The sequence below is a fragment of the Argentina anserina genome, chromosome 1 (genome assembly GCF_933775445.1).
Source record: "Argentina anserina chromosome 1, drPotAnse1.1, whole genome shotgun sequence".
Taxonomy (NCBI): domain Eukaryota; kingdom Viridiplantae; phylum Streptophyta; class Magnoliopsida; order Rosales; family Rosaceae; genus Argentina; species Argentina anserina.
Genome location: NC_065872.1, coordinates 21622336 through 21643557, shown reverse-complemented (window position 1 = coordinate 21643557; position 21222 = coordinate 21622336). Strand labels below are relative to the sequence as shown.

The 21222-nt window shown below is 37.5% G+C and overlaps 2 protein-coding genes across 3 annotated transcripts; both read left to right on the top strand.

Moving 5' to 3' along the window:
* Positions 1-1307: 1307 nt before the first annotated feature.
* On the top strand, positions 1308-3378 carry LOC126791777 (DELLA protein GAI-like). The gene has a single exon (XM_050518256.1). It carries the CDS (start codon positions 1468-1470, stop codon positions 3100-3102), a length of 1635 nt encoding a protein of 544 aa, XP_050374213.1. The 5' UTR covers positions 1308-1467; the 3' UTR covers positions 3103-3378.
* Positions 3379-16397: 13019 nt separating this feature from the next.
* On the top strand, positions 16398-19416 carry LOC126791939 (protein C2-DOMAIN ABA-RELATED 3-like). 2 transcript variants are annotated; one of them, XM_050518451.1, is made up of 3 exons: positions 16398-16612; positions 17093-17465; positions 18852-19416. In XM_050518451.1, exons 1-3 carry the CDS (start codon positions 16502-16504, stop codon positions 18902-18904), a joined length of 537 nt encoding a protein of 178 aa, XP_050374408.1. In that variant the 5' UTR covers positions 16398-16501; the 3' UTR covers positions 18905-19416. The 2 variants fall into 2 exon arrangements, with proteins under 2 accessions (XP_050374408.1, XP_050374399.1); XM_050518442.1 differs by lacking the exon at positions 18852-19416 and adding an exon at positions 18101-18630.
* The last annotated feature ends 1806 nt before the right edge of the window (positions 19417-21222 follow it).

Sequence of the window (21222 nt, the reverse complement as noted above, 5' to 3'; positions counted from 1 at the left end):
CTGCCATCTGTCACCCCCTTCCTTTTTTTTTTCTCTTTCCTTTTCACCACAAAGTCACAAAACGGGCACGTCACCTTCGGTTGTGACTTGTGAGGCCCCGCCGTCTTTTCTTACGCACGACGCATAAACGCCACTTCATCTGAACTCCTCGTGGTGCACTTGCTTAGCTTGCGACGCGTTTACTCCCTCGTTCACGAGTGTTGTTTTTCCCTTTCTTTCAATTTATACTCGGCTTGGTTTTTTCGTTTTTTTTTTCCAAATTCAGGAGAGGGTGAGAAACTACTCAGAAACAATAAGGTGAACATTTTCATACGTATAGTTTTATTTTTTGAAAATAAAAAAAGGATAAAAACGCGTTTGTTAAGATATTTTTCAAAATAAAACAAAATTAAAAATTGAAAATATGCAAAGATAAAGTGAAAATTTTAATTTGACGTTTTTGAATATGTTTAAAAAAAGGTTACCGAACGGGGCCTAATTTGTTATGAACTCAAAAATTTTGAATCAAATTTTAATGGTATGATGTTTTATTTCAACTCTTATTATCAAAGATTCATGTTGGCAAATTTGAGACGACAATAATGTTAGTGACACAATACTATTATGTTTGGTAACATAATTATTTTTCATTGATTTTGAAAATTGGAGTTTATTAGTTCTAACAAACGAATTTAGAGATAATTAAAAGTTCTCTAATCCAACAAAGACTAACAAATTTATCACTCAATACCATTTAATGCCCATAATTACCACTAACAAATACTTTTTTGGAATTTATAACTAGCAAATTTTCATCTATTATTTTATCGAACAAAGAACTTGAATACTACATAACAGTATGTATGTTGTGAGTCGAACTCTCGACTTCCCACGTACAAACTTGAGACCGGTGTCATTAGACCAAATGATACAGGGTAATTTCCATCCATATGAACTAACATAAAATGTTAATGTCGAAATTATAAATTGTCCATCTAATTTTTCATGACATTAGTGTGTTGGTATCATTACACACTTGAAAGGTTCAGTAGCGCGTTACACCTTATAGATTCTAGCTAAAATTCAGGTAAAGAGAACTCTAGCTTAATTATAACTCTTTATAGAAGCAGATGAGAAATAAACAAGTTTAGTACATTACTTCTGATTTTTGTTGTAATACCATGGCTGTGTTTATTTAAATTTAACAAGTTAATTGCCGGAAGCAAAAATAACTCGTACATTTTTAGATTTATGTTTCCTAAAAATATCCCCCAATAATTGCGACCTCCAATATAATTCTCTTATCTCTTCCTCACCAACAAGCCATTCCTGTTCCTTCATTCGACCTCCCACCCAACTCCCCCTCTCTTCTCTTCTCTATTCTCGTCAGAAAAACAAGAATAAACAAACAATAAAACCAAACCCACTTCATGTTTTACACTTCACTCCCTACTGTTTGATTCTCTCTCACAGTCGGAGAAGTAAAACATGAAGCGAAAGCACCAGCTCAGTTGCGGCGGAGCTCAAACTTCCGTCTCGATTAGCAGCAGCAGCAAGGCCAAGATTTGGGAGGAGGAGGAGCGGGAGTCTGGAACCATGGACGATGAGTTGCTCGCCGTTTTGGGTTACAAAGTCAGGTCCGACGACATGGCCGATGTGGCCGACAAGCTTGAACAGCTTGAGATGTCCATGGGTTCTGCTCAACAAGATGGGATTTCTCAGCTCTCCGACAGTGTTCATTACAACCCGTCTGATCTATCCGGCTGGGTCCAGACCATGCTCTCCGAACTCAACCCGGTTGACAACCACCACCGCCGCCGGACCCAATCTCGGGTCATTTACGACGACAACTCCGAGTACGATCTCAGAGCCATTCCCGGTATAGCAGCCTACCCTCCACAGACCGAACCCAACTCCTCAAAAAGACTGAAACCCTCAGCGGCTTCTCCGATCGAGCCTCGGCCGCTGGTTGTGGTCGAGTCGCCGGACACGGGGGTGAGACTGGTACACACACTCATGGCGTGCGCCGAGGCTGTTCAGCAGGACAACTTGAAAGTCGCCGACGCGCTCGTCAAGCAAGTGGGCGCACTCGCCGTCGCCCAGACCGGCGCCATGAGAAAGGTCGCCACCTACTTCGCCGAAGCACTCGCCCGCCGCATTTACAAAATCTACCCACGCGAGAATTCCTCACTCGATTCTTCTTACTCCGATGTTCTCGAGATGCACTTCTACGAGACTTGCCCGTATCTCAAGTTCGCCCACTTCACCGCCAACCAGGCCATTCTCGAAGCCTTGGCCACCGCGAGTAGGGTCCACGTCATCGACTTCGGCCTGAAGCAAGGGATGCAGTGGCCGCCGCTGATGCAGGCCCTGGCATTGAGGCCTGGTGGGCCGCCGCTGTTTCGGCTCACCGGTATTGGGCCGCCGCAGCCGGACAACACCGACGCCCTGCAGCAGGTGGGCTGGAAGCTGGCCCAGTTCGCCGACACCCTCGGCGTCAAGTTCGAGTTCCGCGGCTTCGTCGCCAGCAGCCTGGCTGATCTGGAGCCGGCAATGCTTGACGTCGGCGCGCCGGAGGTGGAGACGGTGGCGGTGAACTCCATATTCGAGCTCCACCGCCTGCTGGCGCGGCCGGGGGCGGTGGAGAAGGTGATGGGTTCAATCAAGGCAATGAAACCCAAGCTTCTGACGATGGTGGAGCAGGAGGCGAACCATAACGGGCCGGTCTTCCTGGACCGGTTCAATGAGTCGCTGCATTATTACTCGAATCTGTTCGACTCGCTGGAGGGGTCGGCGTCTGGGCCGACGAGTGAGGACCTGGTCATGTCGGAGGTGTACCTGGGACGGCAGATATGCAACGTGGTGGCATGTGACGGTGGGGACAGGGTGGAGCGCCATGAGAAGCTGGCGCAGTGGCGGGACCGGTTGGGCCGGGCCGGGTTCGAACCGGTTCCTCTGGGGTCCAATGCGTTTAAGCAGGCGAGTACTCTGCTGGCGCTCTACGCCGGCGGGGTTGGGTATCGGGTGGAGGAGAACAATGGGTCGCTCATGCTCGGGTGGCACACTCGCCCTCTCATAGCCACCTCGGCTTGGCAACTCAGTGAGTCGACTCAGTTGAGTTGATATCCCTCACCTTTGGGGACAAGTCAGTTTGGTCCAGAGGTGGAAAACCAAATCCAATGAAATCCAAAGAGAGACTAGTACTGTAGTAAAATCCCTATTGTGTGTGATTTTGAGACTCGGCTGTAATTTTCTAGTGGACTAGATTTTATTTTAGCTTCGTGCACAGTGCAGTATCAAGTAGAAGAGACTCGATTCATGATCAGTGAGGATGAATGTGTAGCTATCTATCTGAGTTTCTCTAATAATAAATGAAGATTGAGCATTGATTCTCCCTCAGTTTCTGAATTGAAGATTTGACACAGTTCAGTGTTGAATTGGTTAGTCATGAATAGTAGAGAGAGAACCCTTTGAATTAGAATATCCTTCGGCTTATGCTATTAACGGGACTTCTCGCCTTGAAGATTTTACTTGTTAGGTGCCCATGGTGTAATCGATCAGAAGAAATAGAATTTGAAGATTTTACTTGTTAGTCATGTCTTGTTTTAATGGGTGTATTGTATATGAAATTAGTGTGAGTTTTAAAGAAATCTATTGAATTCAAAAATCTAGGTGTATTCAATATAAACTTTTAATTATCAATACAAGTTTAGGTGTATTTAATTAGGATTTTTAAAAGTTATTATAAAATCTATGAAAATCTAGAGTTATTCAATGTGGACTTTAAAAATGAATAAAATTATGTAGGTATTCAAAATATCATTCATACTCATGAAATTATAAACTCATGGATTTTGTAGTGTTAATTATCACACCACAATCTAAAAATTGTCTACCTCTAGACCAAAGATTTTCATGAACTTTCTCATAGATTTTATCATTGTATTTAAAAATGTTCATTTTCAACTATTTTTATTTATTTTCTTTTTGTCTTTTTTTTACATATTTATGCCCATGTTTATTAATATGATCACATGATTGTTTTTCTTCTTCTTTATGTTATGTTCTTACCTTATATCTTTATACTTATTAAAATCTCATTCTCAAATGTGAACACATTTCAATGCTAACAATAAAAATAATGACGATAAAAGAAATACGTAAGAAGAAAATAATAATAATAATAATAATAATAATAATAATAATCATATCAATGTGTCATGAACACCGACTTTTTTAGTTTAAAACTTTATGAATAATTTATTTACTTCCATTTATTTAGTACCTATTTTTCGATAGATTAATTTTGAAGGGTTTCTTTTAAATTTCTTAAATAATTGAGATTTTCTAATGACTTTGTATTTTTATAATAGACACAGCCAATAAAATTACTTAGAAAAAAAATTACTTTGTATAAATTTTTTTAGGATACATTAATATCCGTCCAATAGCACTCACAAGGCGTCAGAGAACCCATAGGGCCAACTTAGATACTTAGGACGCACCTGGGAATGAAGCAAATTATCACGAAACCGTGGACTTGTAGTTTAGAGACATGGTCTGCATATTATTCAATTACCATTCGTTATTTTCATAACTAAAAAAAAAAGTAGTTTCAATTTTTGTATGAGTACTGAGAAATCTACGAAAATCGATCAATAACAATTATTTGAATTTCACGAATCAATAAAAGTCGGTAGATATCAGCCTAAAGTCTATAGTTGAAATCAGTGATTTTGATAATTTTATGAAAGTCTGTGTACTTTTTAAAAATTCCGTGGAATTTCTAAAAAATCTGTGAATTAAAATAAATATACACAAATTTATATACAATACACTCCCCCTTTAGTTTAGGGTTTATGGTTTGGAAAAACGGTTACTTTACATTAAAAATCTAGTTGCGAACATTTGGAGATACTTTTCAACGGGAACATTTCGAGTCATCTCTCCGGCCGCCTCCGATCCAGATCCAGGTAAGCTTCAACATAGCTACATCGTTGGCCTAGGGGCCGGGATGTTTCTGTCAACCTAACCCGCAATTTAATTATCCTAAATGTTAATCCTGACCGGAAATTATTGGAACAAGGGTCTATTTTTGTGAGATAACAGTAGAGCAGACAATTTTTATGGTGTGTGAGGCTATGAAAAAGACTGGTGGCTCCATTTGATTTTGACAAGTTCCATTATGCAAGCACTATGTCGACTTCTTCCGGAAAAACACAGGGCCCTTGAAGCATCAAAGCTTTCTTTCCAGCTCCTTCTTTTCAAGTGCAAAGTCTTTTCGACACAACCAGTAGTCTTTATCTTTCACGTGCGTGACCAAAATGGTTTCTCCACTACTGATGAGTGATTGAGTGATGAAGGTCACGATTCACTACCCGAGCTATGGGAGAGATTTCAGTCCATTACAAGAACTAAACTTGGCTAGACAATGTTCACTAATGTCAATCAGCCTCAGTCCCATTACTAAGCTTGATTCCACGATCAGTCGATTTAATCAAATCAACAAAGCACCTAAACTAGTCACGGATTGTGTCAATGGACTCGATGGAGTGGTATTAGGGACGGATGGTGGGCTTGAGCCCAGTCCAGAATCTAAAACGTACATAAATTTGGCCATTATTGATCAAACAAAGCAGCTAGTTCATATGGCTATTTGGTCTATTTTACATCCCATATTATGGATCCGCCATTGGTGGTATGTCCTTATAGACGCTTTCTTTGACGGTATAATTTTTTTTATTATTTTCATTTAAATACATTCCTACTAGGCGCGTTTAATATTGAAAATATTCTTTAAATTGAACCACCAAGAGTGTTTTCTAGCATAATTTAACTTGCATTTTTTGTTTAATAACAGATTTTGATAAATGATTTAACTCTATTTTTGATGTTAATGTAAAAAAAGAGACTTGTTTATGGCATATATGCTGGCAGTTTTGGTATATAGTGCTTATTGAATTGAGTTTTCTTCTTAAGATTGGCTCAAATGTTTCTAGATCGTATTTGGTTATGGTTGAATCCCTTTGGTTCTTGTCCACCGTAATAGTTTATATTTAGTGGGGAGAGGTGTGTCAGTGTATGGGAGTTATGTCCACCATTGTGATATTTCTCGGATTGTAATGTTGGATTTCATTAATATATAGATTTATTTGTTTCTTCAAAATAAAAATTATTTTGGAAAACGCCTTAAAGTACTGTTTCTGTTGAATCATGTAGATTGTAGAGTCCACAGATGCTTGGTTCCACCGCCCGACAGTGGCGAAACTAGGATTTCTATTTAGGGGGGTCCAAGTTTGACAATGGAAGACTAAGTTCAATTTTATTTTAGTTAGTTGTATGATAAACTCTAAACCCTAGTTCATATGTATTGCCAATTTTCATTCACAATCTTATTAAACTCTATGTATGCAATAGAGATCAGAGAAGCTGATGCATAAAATTGGCATAAAGTATTCTACAGGCTAAAAATCAAAATCATTAATCCTTTTTTTGTCATCTATTTAATCATTTTAATAATTTTAATAAATTATTGTTACTTTCCTTTTCCATTTCTAATCTTGTGCAAGGGAACTTTTATTCATACCTCTAAAAATGATATTTAGACCTCTTCACTTAGTAGACATCTCTTTTACTTTTATAAATACTTAAAATTCTATTTAGATCTCCTTACTTTTTCGAAAATTCCCATAATTAATATATCATTATTAGATACCAAATCAATCTACTATCCATTAATCCTAATATCAATTAAAATTATTAATAATTACATAATCCATCTTCTAAAATTAAATTTCTATTTCCTTCCTAAATTCATAATTAATAATATTGTTCTTTTTTTTTTCATTCATTGATTTGAAACTCACCAAATAGTAAAAGCAACACAAAAAATTATAACATCTTTTGAACAATTTTTCTCTCAGATCCTAATCAAAGTTTATCAAAAATTATATGTAGTTTTTCAATTGATACATGAAGATTAATAATGTTATTTATGTATTTTTTAACAATAAAGAATGAAAATAATTAAATCATCTTATTCAATTTATTATTCTAAATTGGAGTTTTCCTAAAATACATAAATAAATAAAAGATTGATGACCAAGGAAAAAAATAATTATATTCGCTATTTGAAAATAGGCAAGTAGAGAATTTTCTTGTTTTTTTCACTCTTATATGTCTTTTTGGTAATTTCACATGCGTTGAAAAAGTCAAAACGAAATTGGGAAAAAAGAGAGGTGTAAGTGCTGTTTTAGAAGGTATGAATAGAAGCTCCCCTTGTGCAATAATAATAGTTTCTTTTTATTATAAAATAGTATATTATCATTCAACCGTGTGTTTACTTTCTCCCTCTCTCTTATTCTTACCTATCAAGTAATAATGAGGTGGTGGAATAGGATTGGCTAAGGGAGGTTCATATGTAGAATAAAATGATAGTATATAAATTATACCAATGAAAACACATGAAATAACATAGTTTGTCAAATTGCAGAGGGGGTTCGTACCCCGTCAGACTTGCACATAGTTCCGTTCCGCACCTGACGGCCGATATTGTCACATCTCGAAAGGGAAAATGAAAGTATTAGAGTTAGAAATTTGGGATTAACAAGCGAACAAACGAACAGAGTCCGTTTGAACACTTGCTAGCTTGAAAACTTGTAATAAATTTTTCGCGAACAACATAACAATTGAAGTTTACAAAACACAACTTGATTTCAAAATGGAAAAAAAAAATTACGAATACATTGTGGAAATAAAGATAATCCTCTCCATTCTCAACATAAGTATCGAGGTCAAAACCATTGGCACGTATGTCCTTAAAACTTATCAAGGTGCGGGGAGACTTTGGCGCATAAAGAGTGTCAATGACGTTGAGAGTCGTACCATTAGGCAACATAAAAAAAGCGGTGTCTCTTCCTTGAATGATGGATTTTCGAGCCAATCATTGTAGTCTTCGAAGAAGTTGAAAATACTAGATCCATGAACAACTACCTGTGCCGTAGGATAGTGTGGGTGGTTCCGCAATTAGCTAGATATTCGATGACAATATTAGAGTTAGAAATTTTGGATTAACAAGTGAACAAACGAACATAGTCTGTTTGAACACTCACTAGCTTGGAAACTTGTAACAAATTTTTCGCGAACAACATAACAATTGAAGTTTACAAAACACAACTTGATTTCAAAATGGAAAAACAAATTACGAATACACTTTGGAAATAATTATGCGAGCTTTACAATATTTTGAAATAACGGAAGGTGATCAAAGAGTCACCGGCCCAAAACAAATACAACTATAGCAACTCAAAATATATAACAAAGGTGACATGATTTATAATACAACCTCAAAACTTATATCTGAATTAGAACAAGATACAAGAGAGAGCTAATAAACTAAAAGTGACTCCAAACGGCTCAAGGGATGTGTATTCCTAAACTTCACATTTTCTAAACTCTTGCTGGCTCCTAGCCTGCACATAAACTATAGTAGGGGTGAGCTTCGTCCTCGCTCACCCAGTAGGGGCCTGTCCACCTATGTGGTTTGAAAGTGAGGTAGGCTAAGTTTTATGAAAACTTAAATAGTTTACATGTGAGCTCGAGCTATAAATCCTTCTTTTTTTCACAAAACGGTAAGTTCTCTTTTAGGGAAAACATGCAAACAATGCATCGATGACCATCAATAAATATCCAGTCAGTGGTGACCGATTCTAACGACTTGTAGCAGAACTATCAAGTCGAGGCCAACTGCCTTTGTTGTAACAACAAAGGAGTGAGAGTGTTCATTTTCTGGAATGCCCTCAATAATACTGAATAGTTTGGATCCAAATCTTAAAACAAGGCATTGCCCCTAAAGAGGTTTACAATTTTCCACACCAAGGGATTACCGGGTTACCGGATTACCGGGCACCATACACTCTCAGGTCTACTCACGAGTTGTTCGTCTATCCTCGGGTTTTAGCATTTCTAAATCAATAATGCATCTCAATCAAATAAATAATCACCAAGGCATCGAAAATGAATTTAAGGGCACAAAATACACAACAGGAGTTAGCTCACCCTACCCTAAACCCTACCGAGATTAAAGTGCAGAATCTCGCTGCTATTCCAGTTCCGAAATAACAATGTTGTTGCTGCTCCAGCTTTGTATGATTTCGTTACATCAACTCTGAATCCATTTATCAAAGATTCAGTACTAATTTAGAGTATCGTAAATTGACTCGATTCAGTATTTCTAGTTTGACCAGGTGATAGATCATTACTTGGAACGTCTATAATAAACCCTGTAAAACATCATCGTTAGTATAGAATAAGCAGGGATCGTTCAATTCGGGGAATCAAAAGGGCCTCAAAACTTATCATGTTATTGGGGGATTTGATTTGGATTCTAAAACTACAACTTAAAATAAATCCTAAATTACTTATATACAATTGATCAACCACTCATCACATAACCAAAACACGAATTCTACTGAAGAAAAATGTATGACACGCATAGAACAACATATATGCAATGAATTATTTCGATTCTTTCTAAGTCCATTTCAATTCCAATTCTAATTAGAGCCTGAAACGGTTCATTTAATCGTTAAGACTTCTTAATTATTTAGAATCAACGAAGCGTTCAATCCTAAACATATGCTAAAAAGAGTTCAACATAACGAAGCGTTCTAGTTAAACAACAAAGTAGCACATAAGCACATTAAGTCGAATTGGAGACATGTAAGCAAGCATGGCGTCACTCATCTTGATTAAACATGCAAATTCCTAGAACTATCACAACCCTAAACAAGTATCAATAATTGAAACACGAAGCGCATATTCAATCAATGAACACTTTGGTGAATTAAATCACAACCTTAGGATGACCATGGCCTTGGCTTCCTCAAGCATTGATTTAGATGTACAAGTTCATGGAATAAATCAAAATAAAACCTAAATTAATTTCGAAAATCCTACTGCCCATAGATATTACACACGACATAAACACATATTCAAGAGTTCATACAATCAAAACATAAAACCAAAGAAGTCTGAATTTATGTTCTTCATATATAAAACCGAAAATAACATTCAAGAATTCATACAATAAATTCGAAAATTTCAGAAAGCCAAAAGATAAATTACAAGCCATGGATGAATCATACATTAGAAACCTTTTAGGATGAAGCAATGATGAATTCGAATTGGAAGAGGAGGAAGATGAGCACGGTTTTGTGGTGATGGATGAAAGTTTTTGACTTGAATTTCCTGGATGTATTAGGGCAGCAATTCGGCTGTGTTTGTGAGAGAATGGTGATTATGAATTGTGAGGGAGACTGTGCCTTTTATAGAGGAAGGAGGAGAGGAGAGGCTGTTAGGGTTTTTTATGGGCTGGATCAAGGAGATTACACGGCTGTGATCTTTTCTCTTTAATTGGATCGAATGGCTCTCCTTGTCTTCCTTGTAGAACAAGCTCTTATCTCCTATTTCATCTAGGGTTACACGGCATGGGCTGAACTCCTTTTTCTTCTCTAATTCGTGCATTATCTCATCCATTCTCCTCTTGCACGGCATGGATTCCTTTTCCCTTCCAATTATCTATTAAATCTGAAAATAAGAAAAGAAAACATAAGTAAGAGATAATCCATTCGAAAATCATGTCTTAATCTAGACAATAGTTGTCTTAAAAAGACACATGTAATAGATGAGCTCAACTAGATTAGGAAAGTTTCTAATTTGCAAAAAGGAAACTTACTAGAACAAGAAAGTTCATTTAGGAAAGTTTCGTAATAAGAGTTTGAGTTTGAGTTCAAGTAGGACTTTCCAAAATGGTACGTTTCCTAGTCTAACAAGGATTCCTAATGCAAACATGACTCTCAAGATATCGCCAATGCGACCAAAACGTAGAAAGATGAAGACTCCTAATCCAACTAGGTTTCCGAGTACTATAAGGATTCCTACTCAAACTAGGACTCTAGACTAATTCTTCGTTTTTAACTCGTTTAAGCACAAATACACATCCATAACTGTCCAAGACTCCTATTGTGACTCAATGACTCGATATTACAACAATAAGGGTTAAGGAAAGTACAAATGGAGGTAAAAACATATTAAGAACTTAGCACAAAGTGCTCCTATCACCAGGAAAGTCAAACGTTGACTTAATATTGACCAATTATTCCTGGATTGACCAAGAATTGACCATATTGACCAATTCTTGGAAAATCCGAAAATAATCAAACTTCAACTGTCGAGCGATACTAAGTATACTTTAAGGGTATTAAAGCTACTTTGAAACATATCGACACATTTCTAAGTTATTCGGTTCTCGAGTTCCGAACCGACGGAAATCAGAACTAACATTATTTGTAACTAAGCGTTACGTTAATCGTCGCCATTTTAAGTAAATCAGGATTTCACTAAGTTACCATAGGTAAAAGTAAAACCGTAAAAATCACTTGGTAAATAGTAAAAAGGTAACTTATGATAAAACTGTAAATAATAAAAGTCAAACGATCAAAGTAACTTCCTCTCAAGGGCAATTTAGTAATTTCACCTCACAGTAAAACAGTGAAAACCCATCTTTTCACCTTATCACTCCGATCCTATTTCCGGCCTCCAAACTCAACTCCGATCAAGCCTAAACTAGCATGCAAAATATACCCAATCTTCCCACTAACACCAAAGACACAGAAACACAAGAATTCAAGAAATTGGGGTAGAATTACTACCTCCACAAATTGAAAACGTAGAGCCGAGGCTACTGCTCCACTTCCGATCCCAAACCAAGTTGCTGCTCTTTCCCATGTTACTACAGTTCCAGAATTCGTCCAAACTTCTCAATCATCATCAAGAACCATGAAGAAATCGACGATAGCATAGGGAAGCAGAAAAGAGGGATGGATGATTAGGTCCCAATTTCAGATTCTCAAAAATAGAAATCGAATAGAGGTGGTGACAAGAGGCTAGACTTACAAAGATAAGGTTGGCATGCCCATCAGAGAGCCTTGATTACGCCGAGAAGGTGGAGGATTTACGGTGGTAGTGCGGCAGTGAGGAACCCAGAAAAAAAAATGTGAAATTGTGTCAAGCTTCAAATCATGAAACCAAAGGAACAAATGGACTGGGAATAAATATTAGGGGCTAAACTTACCAATAGACGATATAAGAGCTCACCGGAGCTCAAGAACTTGTCAGAATCCCAAGATTGCTCCACTGCTTCGGTTTTTATTTGGGGGAAACACGACACCAATCCCACATGCAAGGTATGGGTCTTGTAGAGGGAGAGAGGGGGAAGAATTTGGTCGTGGTGCGCCCGTCCGTTTTGGCCAGACGGTGGCGATGTGAGGAAATGGAAGACGAAAGAGGTGTTCGGTGTTGAGGGAAGGGGGAGAGAGACCGAAGGGTCTCTGTGTTGTCGAATTGAGGAAAAGAGAGAGTGAAATGGGTTTTTTTTTTTAAAAGAGAGGGTTTGGACCCGGGTTTTGGGTCGGGTCAAGAGTTAGAGAACTGGGCTTCTACATGCCCTATAAATAAAACCCAATAAGTAAAAAATTTAATTTTCACAAAATCATTTAAAAGCAAAAATAACTAGAAAATCGTAAAACCAAAACTGAGCTACGGAAAAATAATCCGAAGAAAATTTCCGAGCTCGTGGCGTCATGTAGTTTAATAACGACGTATTAAACTACGTTTTTGACATTTATCTTAAATGTCGATTAGTTAGTCATATGTGTCGGTTGAACGAGATTAAAAATCTCGGGTATTACAGATATCTTTTTTCCCTATCACACTAGCAATTGTCATTAGGAAGGAACAATCTCGGTTCATGCTCAGTTTATTAAATTCTGTGCTTTTGTGGAAACCCAATTTAATTTCACAATTAAGATTTTTCAAATAGATGGTGGGGGAGAATTCAATAGTAAAGCCTTCAGAAAATTTTTAGAGACAAAAGAGATACTTCATTACATCACTTGTCCCCATACCCCTCAACAAAATAGAGTTGCAGAGAAAAATAATAGACATTTAGTAAAAACAACTATTTCTTTGATGTCTACTGCTTTTGTTCCAAAACCATTCTGGTTCCATAGTATTGCTCATTCCAACTATCTTACTAATAGAATGCCATGCAAGTTTTTAAATATGGTTTCTCCATATGAAGCTCTCTTTCATAAAGTCCCTGATATCTCCCAACTTAAGATTTTTGGTTTTGGTTACTACCCTTACCTTAGACCTTATTCTCATGACAAATTGGATCCAAGAACAACACAGTGTGTCTTCTTAGGATATTCTCTAGGGTACAAAGGAGTCTTTTGCTATAGTATACCACATAACAAGCTCTGGTTTCTAGACATGTCATTTTTGATGAGAATCTCTTCCCATTTCAACATACACAATTTTCAGAATCATCAAGAGTGGATTCGGCTACATTATTTCCCTCTTCCTCACATTCTACTCTTTCCCAGAGGATTCTTGTTCCAGGTTCTTATGTCAACCATGGTCAGGTTGAATCAGCAGGGGGTACTGGCATCAGTTCAGATAGTTCGAATTCTTCTAATTGCTCAGGTAATATAATTGATAGTATTCCGTCTAGTGGTGCTTCTAGTGATGACAGTCCTACTGGTGGCAGTGTTCAGTCTTTTGATAATGTTAACCTTAGTAATAATTCTGATGGTGTTAGACATAATTTTGATAGTGACGGTGGAGGCAATGAGACTCATAACAGTGATACAGTTCTGGATGGTGATAATTCAGTAAACGATGCAACTGTTGTGCATGACAATCTTGGTCACAATGGTGATCAGGTTGATGCTAATGCTCAGGTTATTGATCATGGTCAGGGTGATAATAATGCTCAGGTTAATGGTCTTGATGTTCATCAAAGAAATGCTCTTCAGCCTCAGTTGGGTAATATTCATAATTTTCCTCCAGGGTTGAATTTTATTGTAGAGTAGAACTATAATGACCACTTTATGATGACTATAGCCAAGAATGGAATTGTTAAACCAAAATCTTTTGAAGATTACTATTGTTTTTCTGCTATTGTTCAACAAAAGAAATTTGATGAATATTCTTATTTTGGTGGGTTTACTGCTGTATCTGATATCAGTAATTTTGTAGAATCTAAGACCTTCATAGCAGCTACAGGGAAACCTGAGTGGGATAAAGCCATGTTGGAAGAGATTGAGGCTCTTCAAAATCAAGGTACTTGGTCTCTTGTTCCATGTCCTCATAATAGAAATATTGTTGGTAGCAAGTGGATTTATAAAATAAAGAAAAATCATGATGGTTCTGTTGCAAGATACAAGGCTAGATTAGTTGCTCAAGGTTTTAGTGAATCTAAGGGTCTTGACTATGATGAGACATTCAGTCCAGTAGTGAGACACATTACTGTTAGAGTCATTTAGCTCTTGCTGCTATGAACAATTGGGAATGAAGACAATTGGATGTCAAGAATGCCTTTTTACATGGAGATTTGAAAGAGGAGGTTTATATGGCTCAACCACAGGGATTTGTCAATTCCAAACATCCAGATTATGTGTGTTTGTTAAGAAAATCGTTATATGGCTTGAAGCAATTACCAGTTTTCTTCCAAGTTTAGGATTTTCTTTTTCTCATTCTGATCCAAGTTTATTTATCAAGCACAGTGATTCTGGTATGGTTGCACTGCTACTTTATGTAGATGATATTGTTATTACAGGATCAGATACTGAGGGAATTAATCATGTCATTTCAGAATTAAGTATGGTTTTTGATATGAAAGATTTAGGTCATTTGTCATATTTTCTTGGTCTGGAAGTTTCAAAGGTTCAGAATGGTATTTTTCTTAGTCAAGCTAAGTATGCCAAAGACCTTTTGGTTAGAGCAGGAATGGACTCTACTAATCCTTGCAGTTCTCCATGTCTTCCACAATGTCAAATGACAAAGGACCAAGGTACTTCTCTCTCAGATCCCACTTTATACAGAAGTATAGTTGGTGCTCTACAATATCTGACATTTACTCGTCCAGACATAGCATATGCATGTCAATTTCTTACAAATCCTACATATGTTCATTTTACTGCTGTTAAGATATCTGAAAGGTACATTGCATAAAGGCATCTTCTACAGTTCTACTGGTGCCTTGCCTAATGTTGTTAATATCAAAGCATATTGTGATGCTGATTGGGCAGGTGAAGTGATTCAGAAAAAAAAGGTCAATTACTGGTTTTGTTATCTATCTTGGAATGTGTCCTATTTCTTGGCAGTCCAAAAAACAAGGTACTGTTGCAAGAAGCTCTACTGAATCAGAATATCGAAGTCTTGCAAATACAGGTGCAGAAGTAAGTTGGGTTAGACATTTGCTCTGTGACTTAAAAATTCAAGTTCCACATGCTCCATTGTTGAAATGTGACAATCTGTCTGCCTTGACTTTAGCTTCTAATCATGTTTTTCACTCTAAGATTAAACATTTGGACAATGATTTTTACTTCGTTCATGAACGTGTTCAGAGAAATGACCTTCTTGAGTATGTACCGACAACAGAGCAGACAACAGATATTCTTACCAAAGGCCTTGCATCTCCAATTTTTCGTGTTCACTGCACCAATCTCAGACTGGTGACCCTGGTTGAGATTGAGGAAGGGTGTTAGCAGTAAAAATTATATAGTAAATTCTGCTTTTGCTTGTAACAACTTCATGTTATTGTTGTCCAGCTGTCATAGTAGTTAGCTAGCCTTGCTCTGTATATATATCTTTCCTCTTTTCTGTTGTAATTACGCTTTCTATTCTGAGCAATACAAGTGGTCATTCTCTCTTTCAATTCTCTATCTCTTTCTCTCTGAAAACTTAATTGCATCTTTGAAACCCTAGATTACTGATGCCATGACTATCATCCCTCTCTGATGCCTAAGTAAGTTATCAGATGTGTTTTAGTACAAGTTGAGTGAAGGAAAAGTGTCATTACCTTGTAATATGGATGATTGCTGCCATTGTGTAGCTTTGCTTCTGGCAAACTCTTCTTGGGTTGTTATCGACGACTGGGTCCTTCTTTGAACATGTGTTGCCATTACGTATCTGGGTTCGATGGATCTAGCCCCGGGCTCTCACTTGCTAGTCTTGGGCTCATTGGGCGGGTCCGTGAGGCCTCGTAGCAGTCGTTACTACCACCAACAAGTACCGAATTTGCCATAAAAATTCGAATCAATATCTGAAAAATGTATCCGTGATTGCATACAAGGAGTCAACAGCTACCGGTGGTATAAAGCGTTATAAAGAAATCTAGCAAGCATGGAGGATGCAGAGAGCGCGTGAGACTTATAGAGTTGATATCATATCATATTTGTAACGTAAATCACGTGAGATTGTGGTTCACTAACATAGAAGCTTCTAGCTACTGACGCACACCGTCCGCGGATTACTCGGTTTATAAAAACACAACGACATCATCAGAGGGTTTGGTATCCCAACTCCACTCCCACCGATATATTTCAGACGGGAATCTCTCTCTCGCCTTCGTTGCTCCTTATTCTTCGTAATTTGATTCATTCCCGGTTTACCAGTGATGGATAATATGTTGGGTCTTTTGAGGATTCACATTCAAAGAGGAGTCGGTCTGGCTGTGAGAGACATGACCAGTAGCGACCCTTACGTCGTCCTCACAATGGGCAAGCAGGTAAACACTTTGCTCCTACTTTTCTCTTCTTGCATGTTACTCCATTTCGGAATTCAGATCTGGGTTTCTGTTATTTTTTCTTCAAAATTTCCTATTTGGTTTTGTCCTATGGATCGATACTTGATATGGGTTTATAACTAATCTTGATCATATTGTGGTTTAGCTCCTAGAGCTTAGCGCAAGAGACTCATGTAATATTCTAATGTAATCCCTCCGGCTGTGGAGGTGATCATAACTTCTGAGTGTAATGATCATCGATCAATGAAGTAAATTCATTTCCCTAAAAATAAAAAAAGATGCATGTAATACAAAGCTGATTGAGAGATTGCAAACTGTACTATAATGGCTTTATATTTTATATGTAATATGAATTTTGGGTAGCCTGTTGGAACATGAGCATAAATCTTTAGACAAGTTTGATGATTGTACATTTCCATTAATGGATCATAGCAGCTTAGTTACACTATCTTTGTCGTGCAGAAGTTGAAAACTCGCGTTGTGAAGCGGAGTTTGAACCCTGAGTGGGACGAAAAATTGACTCTAACCGTTTCAGACCCCAATGTTCCAGTCAAGCTCTTTGTGTATGACAAGGATACTTTCACTTTTGATGACAAAATGGGAGATGCAGAGTTTGAGATTGCTACATTCGTTAAAGGAGTGCAGATGCGATTGGAAGGTCTCCCAGAGGGAACGATAATTGCCAGAGTTCAACCGACTAGGCAGAATTGCCTTGCTGAAGAAAGCTGTATTATTTGGTCCAATGGCAAAGTTGTGCAAAACATGGTTCTCAGACTCAGAAATGTGGAGTGCGGTGAAGTAGAACTCCAATTGCAGTGGATTCATATTCCTAAAGGTATCTAGATTAGCTCTATCTACCTTCACTTTGTATAGGCTCTCCCTCACATTTTAATTCTTTTAGTTTATAGATCAATAGATTATAGATGTCATTTCAAAGTTAGGTTTAAACTTTGGAGTGCAACTGTAAACACAAAAAAAATTCAATTAGCTGCTGGTTTATGATTCCAGCAGTGGGTGCTCTGTTACATTCGTTATATATTTTCTTTTATTATTGCTCAAACTTTTGCCCTGCAATTTTAGCATTGTTGGATTAGAGTAGTACTGTAATGTAGTTATGCTTGATTTCAGCTATTGCTCAGCAAGCTCATCTTGTCATAAGAATAACGTTGTAATATGTCTGTTAAATCTTCCAAGTGAGATGCAGAAGATTATTTTCAAATCTGAAATGGTTGTGGCCAGAGCCAATGTGCATATATATGGTGTTTGTATTTCAACATGGTATACAAATTACAGTTTCTCCACAGAAGCCTTGTCATCTGAAGTGGATTTGACAAGTACAGTACAGCTGTATAGTCCTGGCTTTGCATTATTTTGCGTCAATTGTTCATACTCGCTGTATAGGCTTGTAAAAATGGATCGTCCTAGAACTTAACTGAGTGAAATTTGCTCAAACTTTCTTGTCTGAATTAGTTTGCTCAAATTGGCTAGTAGAACCTGCTCGAGTTTCCAGAAACCAGATGAGTAAACGATCGCATTTTGCTTGAGTAGCATACTTCTACAACGCATTCCAGGTATCTACTGCAAACACACGCCAAGGATAGCTATGTGGTTACATATTATTGGCAAATACTAGCCAGGGATAGTATTTTGGTATCTACTATTGTCTGAGAATTAGCAGTAGATATAAGCAGTGAAAGCTCTAAGGAGTCCCTCTTGCCTTTACTTCAAATTACCAATTAGTCTTTGAAGGTTGGCAGGTGGGCATGTACACATATTCAAATTTTGATCCCTGATACCCCATAGTCCCCATAGATAGTTGGAACTTGGCGAAGAAGCAAGAGTTCATATTCCATTTTGGCCAAGAAGCAAGAGTTCCGTTGAACAAATTAACAGTTACCTTCGTTCCTCAAGTTTGTATTACATTGATGATTCATGATGTATCCACATTCATTGACATAGGTTCTTGATAGGAGCACAAAGTGTGACGTTCTTAATGTATATATGCCCTATTCTTATGCTTTGTTACTTCTTATTTAGTTGTTTTAGGTTCATATTTGTCATATGTATGTTCTAAGTAGAGCTATTTCGAATTTAGATGATTTGATGATGAAATTGTGCTAAGTGTCATAAATCCTTATTGAGATAGGATTTCTTACTCGACTATGATTCTATTTTCCTATTTTCATTCTTTCCTATTCCTTAATCGACGATTTCTTTTCAGGAAAGACAAATCATATTTGGAAAGAAAGAAGAGATGCCGAGTTGCATTCCTAGTTGAACAAGGAAATCATATTCGAGTTGAAGAAGGAGAAGAGGAGGCCGGCCTAGCTATTCCTAGTTGGACATGGAGAGTTGCCGTGCAGCCCTTAAGTGATCTCCCTATTGGACTTGGTTTCCTACATCAAGTTGGATATGGAGTACATGAATCAAAATCCATAACAAAGAGGATTTCAGTTTCCCAATTGGTTTCTATCTCCTAAATGGGACGGCAAGAGGCTTCCTAAACTCCTATATATAGAGGCTCGGCCTCTCTATTCAGATCATCATCAACCTTACACACAAACACAAGTCATAGCTCTGCCGAATCAATCCCTCACCCTTCCAAGAAATCCTAAAACCGATTCCATCATTCCCCACCAATCAATAGCCTTCAAACACGCTTGTGAAGAAGGTTTCATCCATAGAAGTTACGGCTATACACTTGTGGATTGCTTGATTTATAAAGTGTAACCATGATTCACTCTTTAGTTCAATTCGGTTTTGGTTTTATTCTTGTTCTTGGATGAGTTGCGATTTGTGTAGTGTAATCTTGTTTCAATTTTGTCTATGAAATAGCTACTTGATTCAATTTATATAAAGGATTCGAAATTATGTTTTGGTTTTATGAAATTTCTGTTTTGGTTTCTGCCGAGTATTGTTCTTGATCAATTTCAATTTCTAAGTGTTATGACTATGCTTGTAGCATGATATTTAGGTTGTTGGATTAAAGATTTATGCTAAGAACATGTTTATCTTTTATATGTGATTTTCGAATTGCATGGTTGTTGGTTAAGTAAATGACATACTTGATGAATTCAATGTGCATGGCTTTAGAATTAATTGATGAAAATGAACATGTTAGATTTCGATTATGGCTGCTTGGTATTGATCGAATGTGTTAAGTGTCTATGTGTTTAGATTACTGCTTAGAACCCTAATTGCATGATCCATCCTTAGTTGTCAATATATGGTCTCGGCATGATTCTAAGGAAGTCATAGAGCTTGTTTCGACTCTCTATATGAATTGTTTTGGTGATTGTTTATGTGTTGGTTGGTTGATCACATGTATATATTAGCTTAGGTTTTATTTACTATTTTTATGATTCAATCCGAACTTATATCTCAATCCTTAAAATCTTTATGAACTCATGTTAATTGATGTGATCTAAGCCCTGGCTGGATCCCCGGTTTGTGAACGATACCCTCTTGCTTTATACTACTAATGATGTGTTCAGGGTTAAATATTGATGTCGAGTAATCGAGCAATCATCAGTTCTGGAAATCAACAAATTAAAAGCCCCATTGCAGCTATATATCTTTATCATCAAAAATATCTTTGCCATGCCATCAAATACCTAATGACAATCCCTTATTGTCTTAAGAATATGAATAAAAGAATTGTTGGGCACAGACCTTCAAGCTAGACAGCCATAGAAAGTGCTCGCTTGGTTCTCAGGGTTGCTGACATTGTGAGTGGAGTTAAGAAGAAGCCGTCTGCTGGAAGCAAAGCTCCTTCAGTACTTCAAACCTCAAGTTGAGACCAAAGGATATGCAGACGAGCAAATTAATAATTCCTTCTTGTATTGCTTTAGCATAGATGGAGTGAAGGGATTAGAGGAGTGAACAGCCTGTGTACGATGTCACTAGTTCAGTTTTGCAGTCCTAACTCTCACTTGCCCGAAATCGAAATAGATCTTACAGGTTCCTAATTCTGTGTAAGCTTGTTGAATGATCATGAGATTTCTTCTTTGTACTGATAAAGTGATCTGGGGTATTGACAGAAAGTCATAACAATACAAAGGGCCTTATGAATCACTGGCTCAACTTTTCACTGCTATATCTGAAGGGCTTATAGTAGTGAGGAAGAGGAGACATTATGAGCAAGTAATTGACCCCTTCAGTAAATCACTTGTTTAAAAAGGGTCTCTTGGCTAAAAAAATTATTAAGCATAGTAGCATACTACTACCACCCCTTTTCATACATAACAGCACTCGAAGCCTACAACCACCTTGCTTAATTTCCCCAAGCCTACTTGAATCAACCCCACTTATCTAACGCCCTACTCCATATGAGCGAAAATTGATGGTGAGCATTGACTAAAAACATCCAATATATAACAAGTGGACAAGTGAGCGAAAACCACCTAAAAACGTTTGACAAGAATGTGAGTAGTGTTGGAGAGGAGAGATCCCACATCTAAGAAGTGACAAAGAAAATAAAACTTATAAGTGGGTGGATAATAACCAATTGTACCGAGGCCTTTTGTGATTAAAACCCAACACTTGTGAGGTGGCTAAGTTGGGACAATATCGGTACAGTTGGTCTACGGGCC

Excerpts from the sequence above, each read along its gene's own strand:
- LOC126791777 (XM_050518256.1), top strand. The coding sequence starts at position 1,468 with ATGAAGCGAAAGCACCAGCTCAGTTGCGGCGGAGCTCAAACTTCCGTC.
- LOC126791939 (XM_050518442.1), top strand. The coding sequence starts at position 16,502 with ATGGATAATATGTTGGGTCTTTTGAGGATTCACATTCAAAGAGGAGTC. Across the intron at positions 16,613-17,092 it reads TCCTCACAATGGGCAAGCAG|AAGTTGAAAACTCGCGTTGT; the intron begins GTAAACACTTTG and ends TTTGTCGTGCAG. Across the intron at positions 17,466-18,100 it reads GTGGATTCATATTCCTAAAG|TTTGCTCAAATTGGCTAGTA; the intron begins GTATCTAGATTA and ends TGTCTGAATTAG.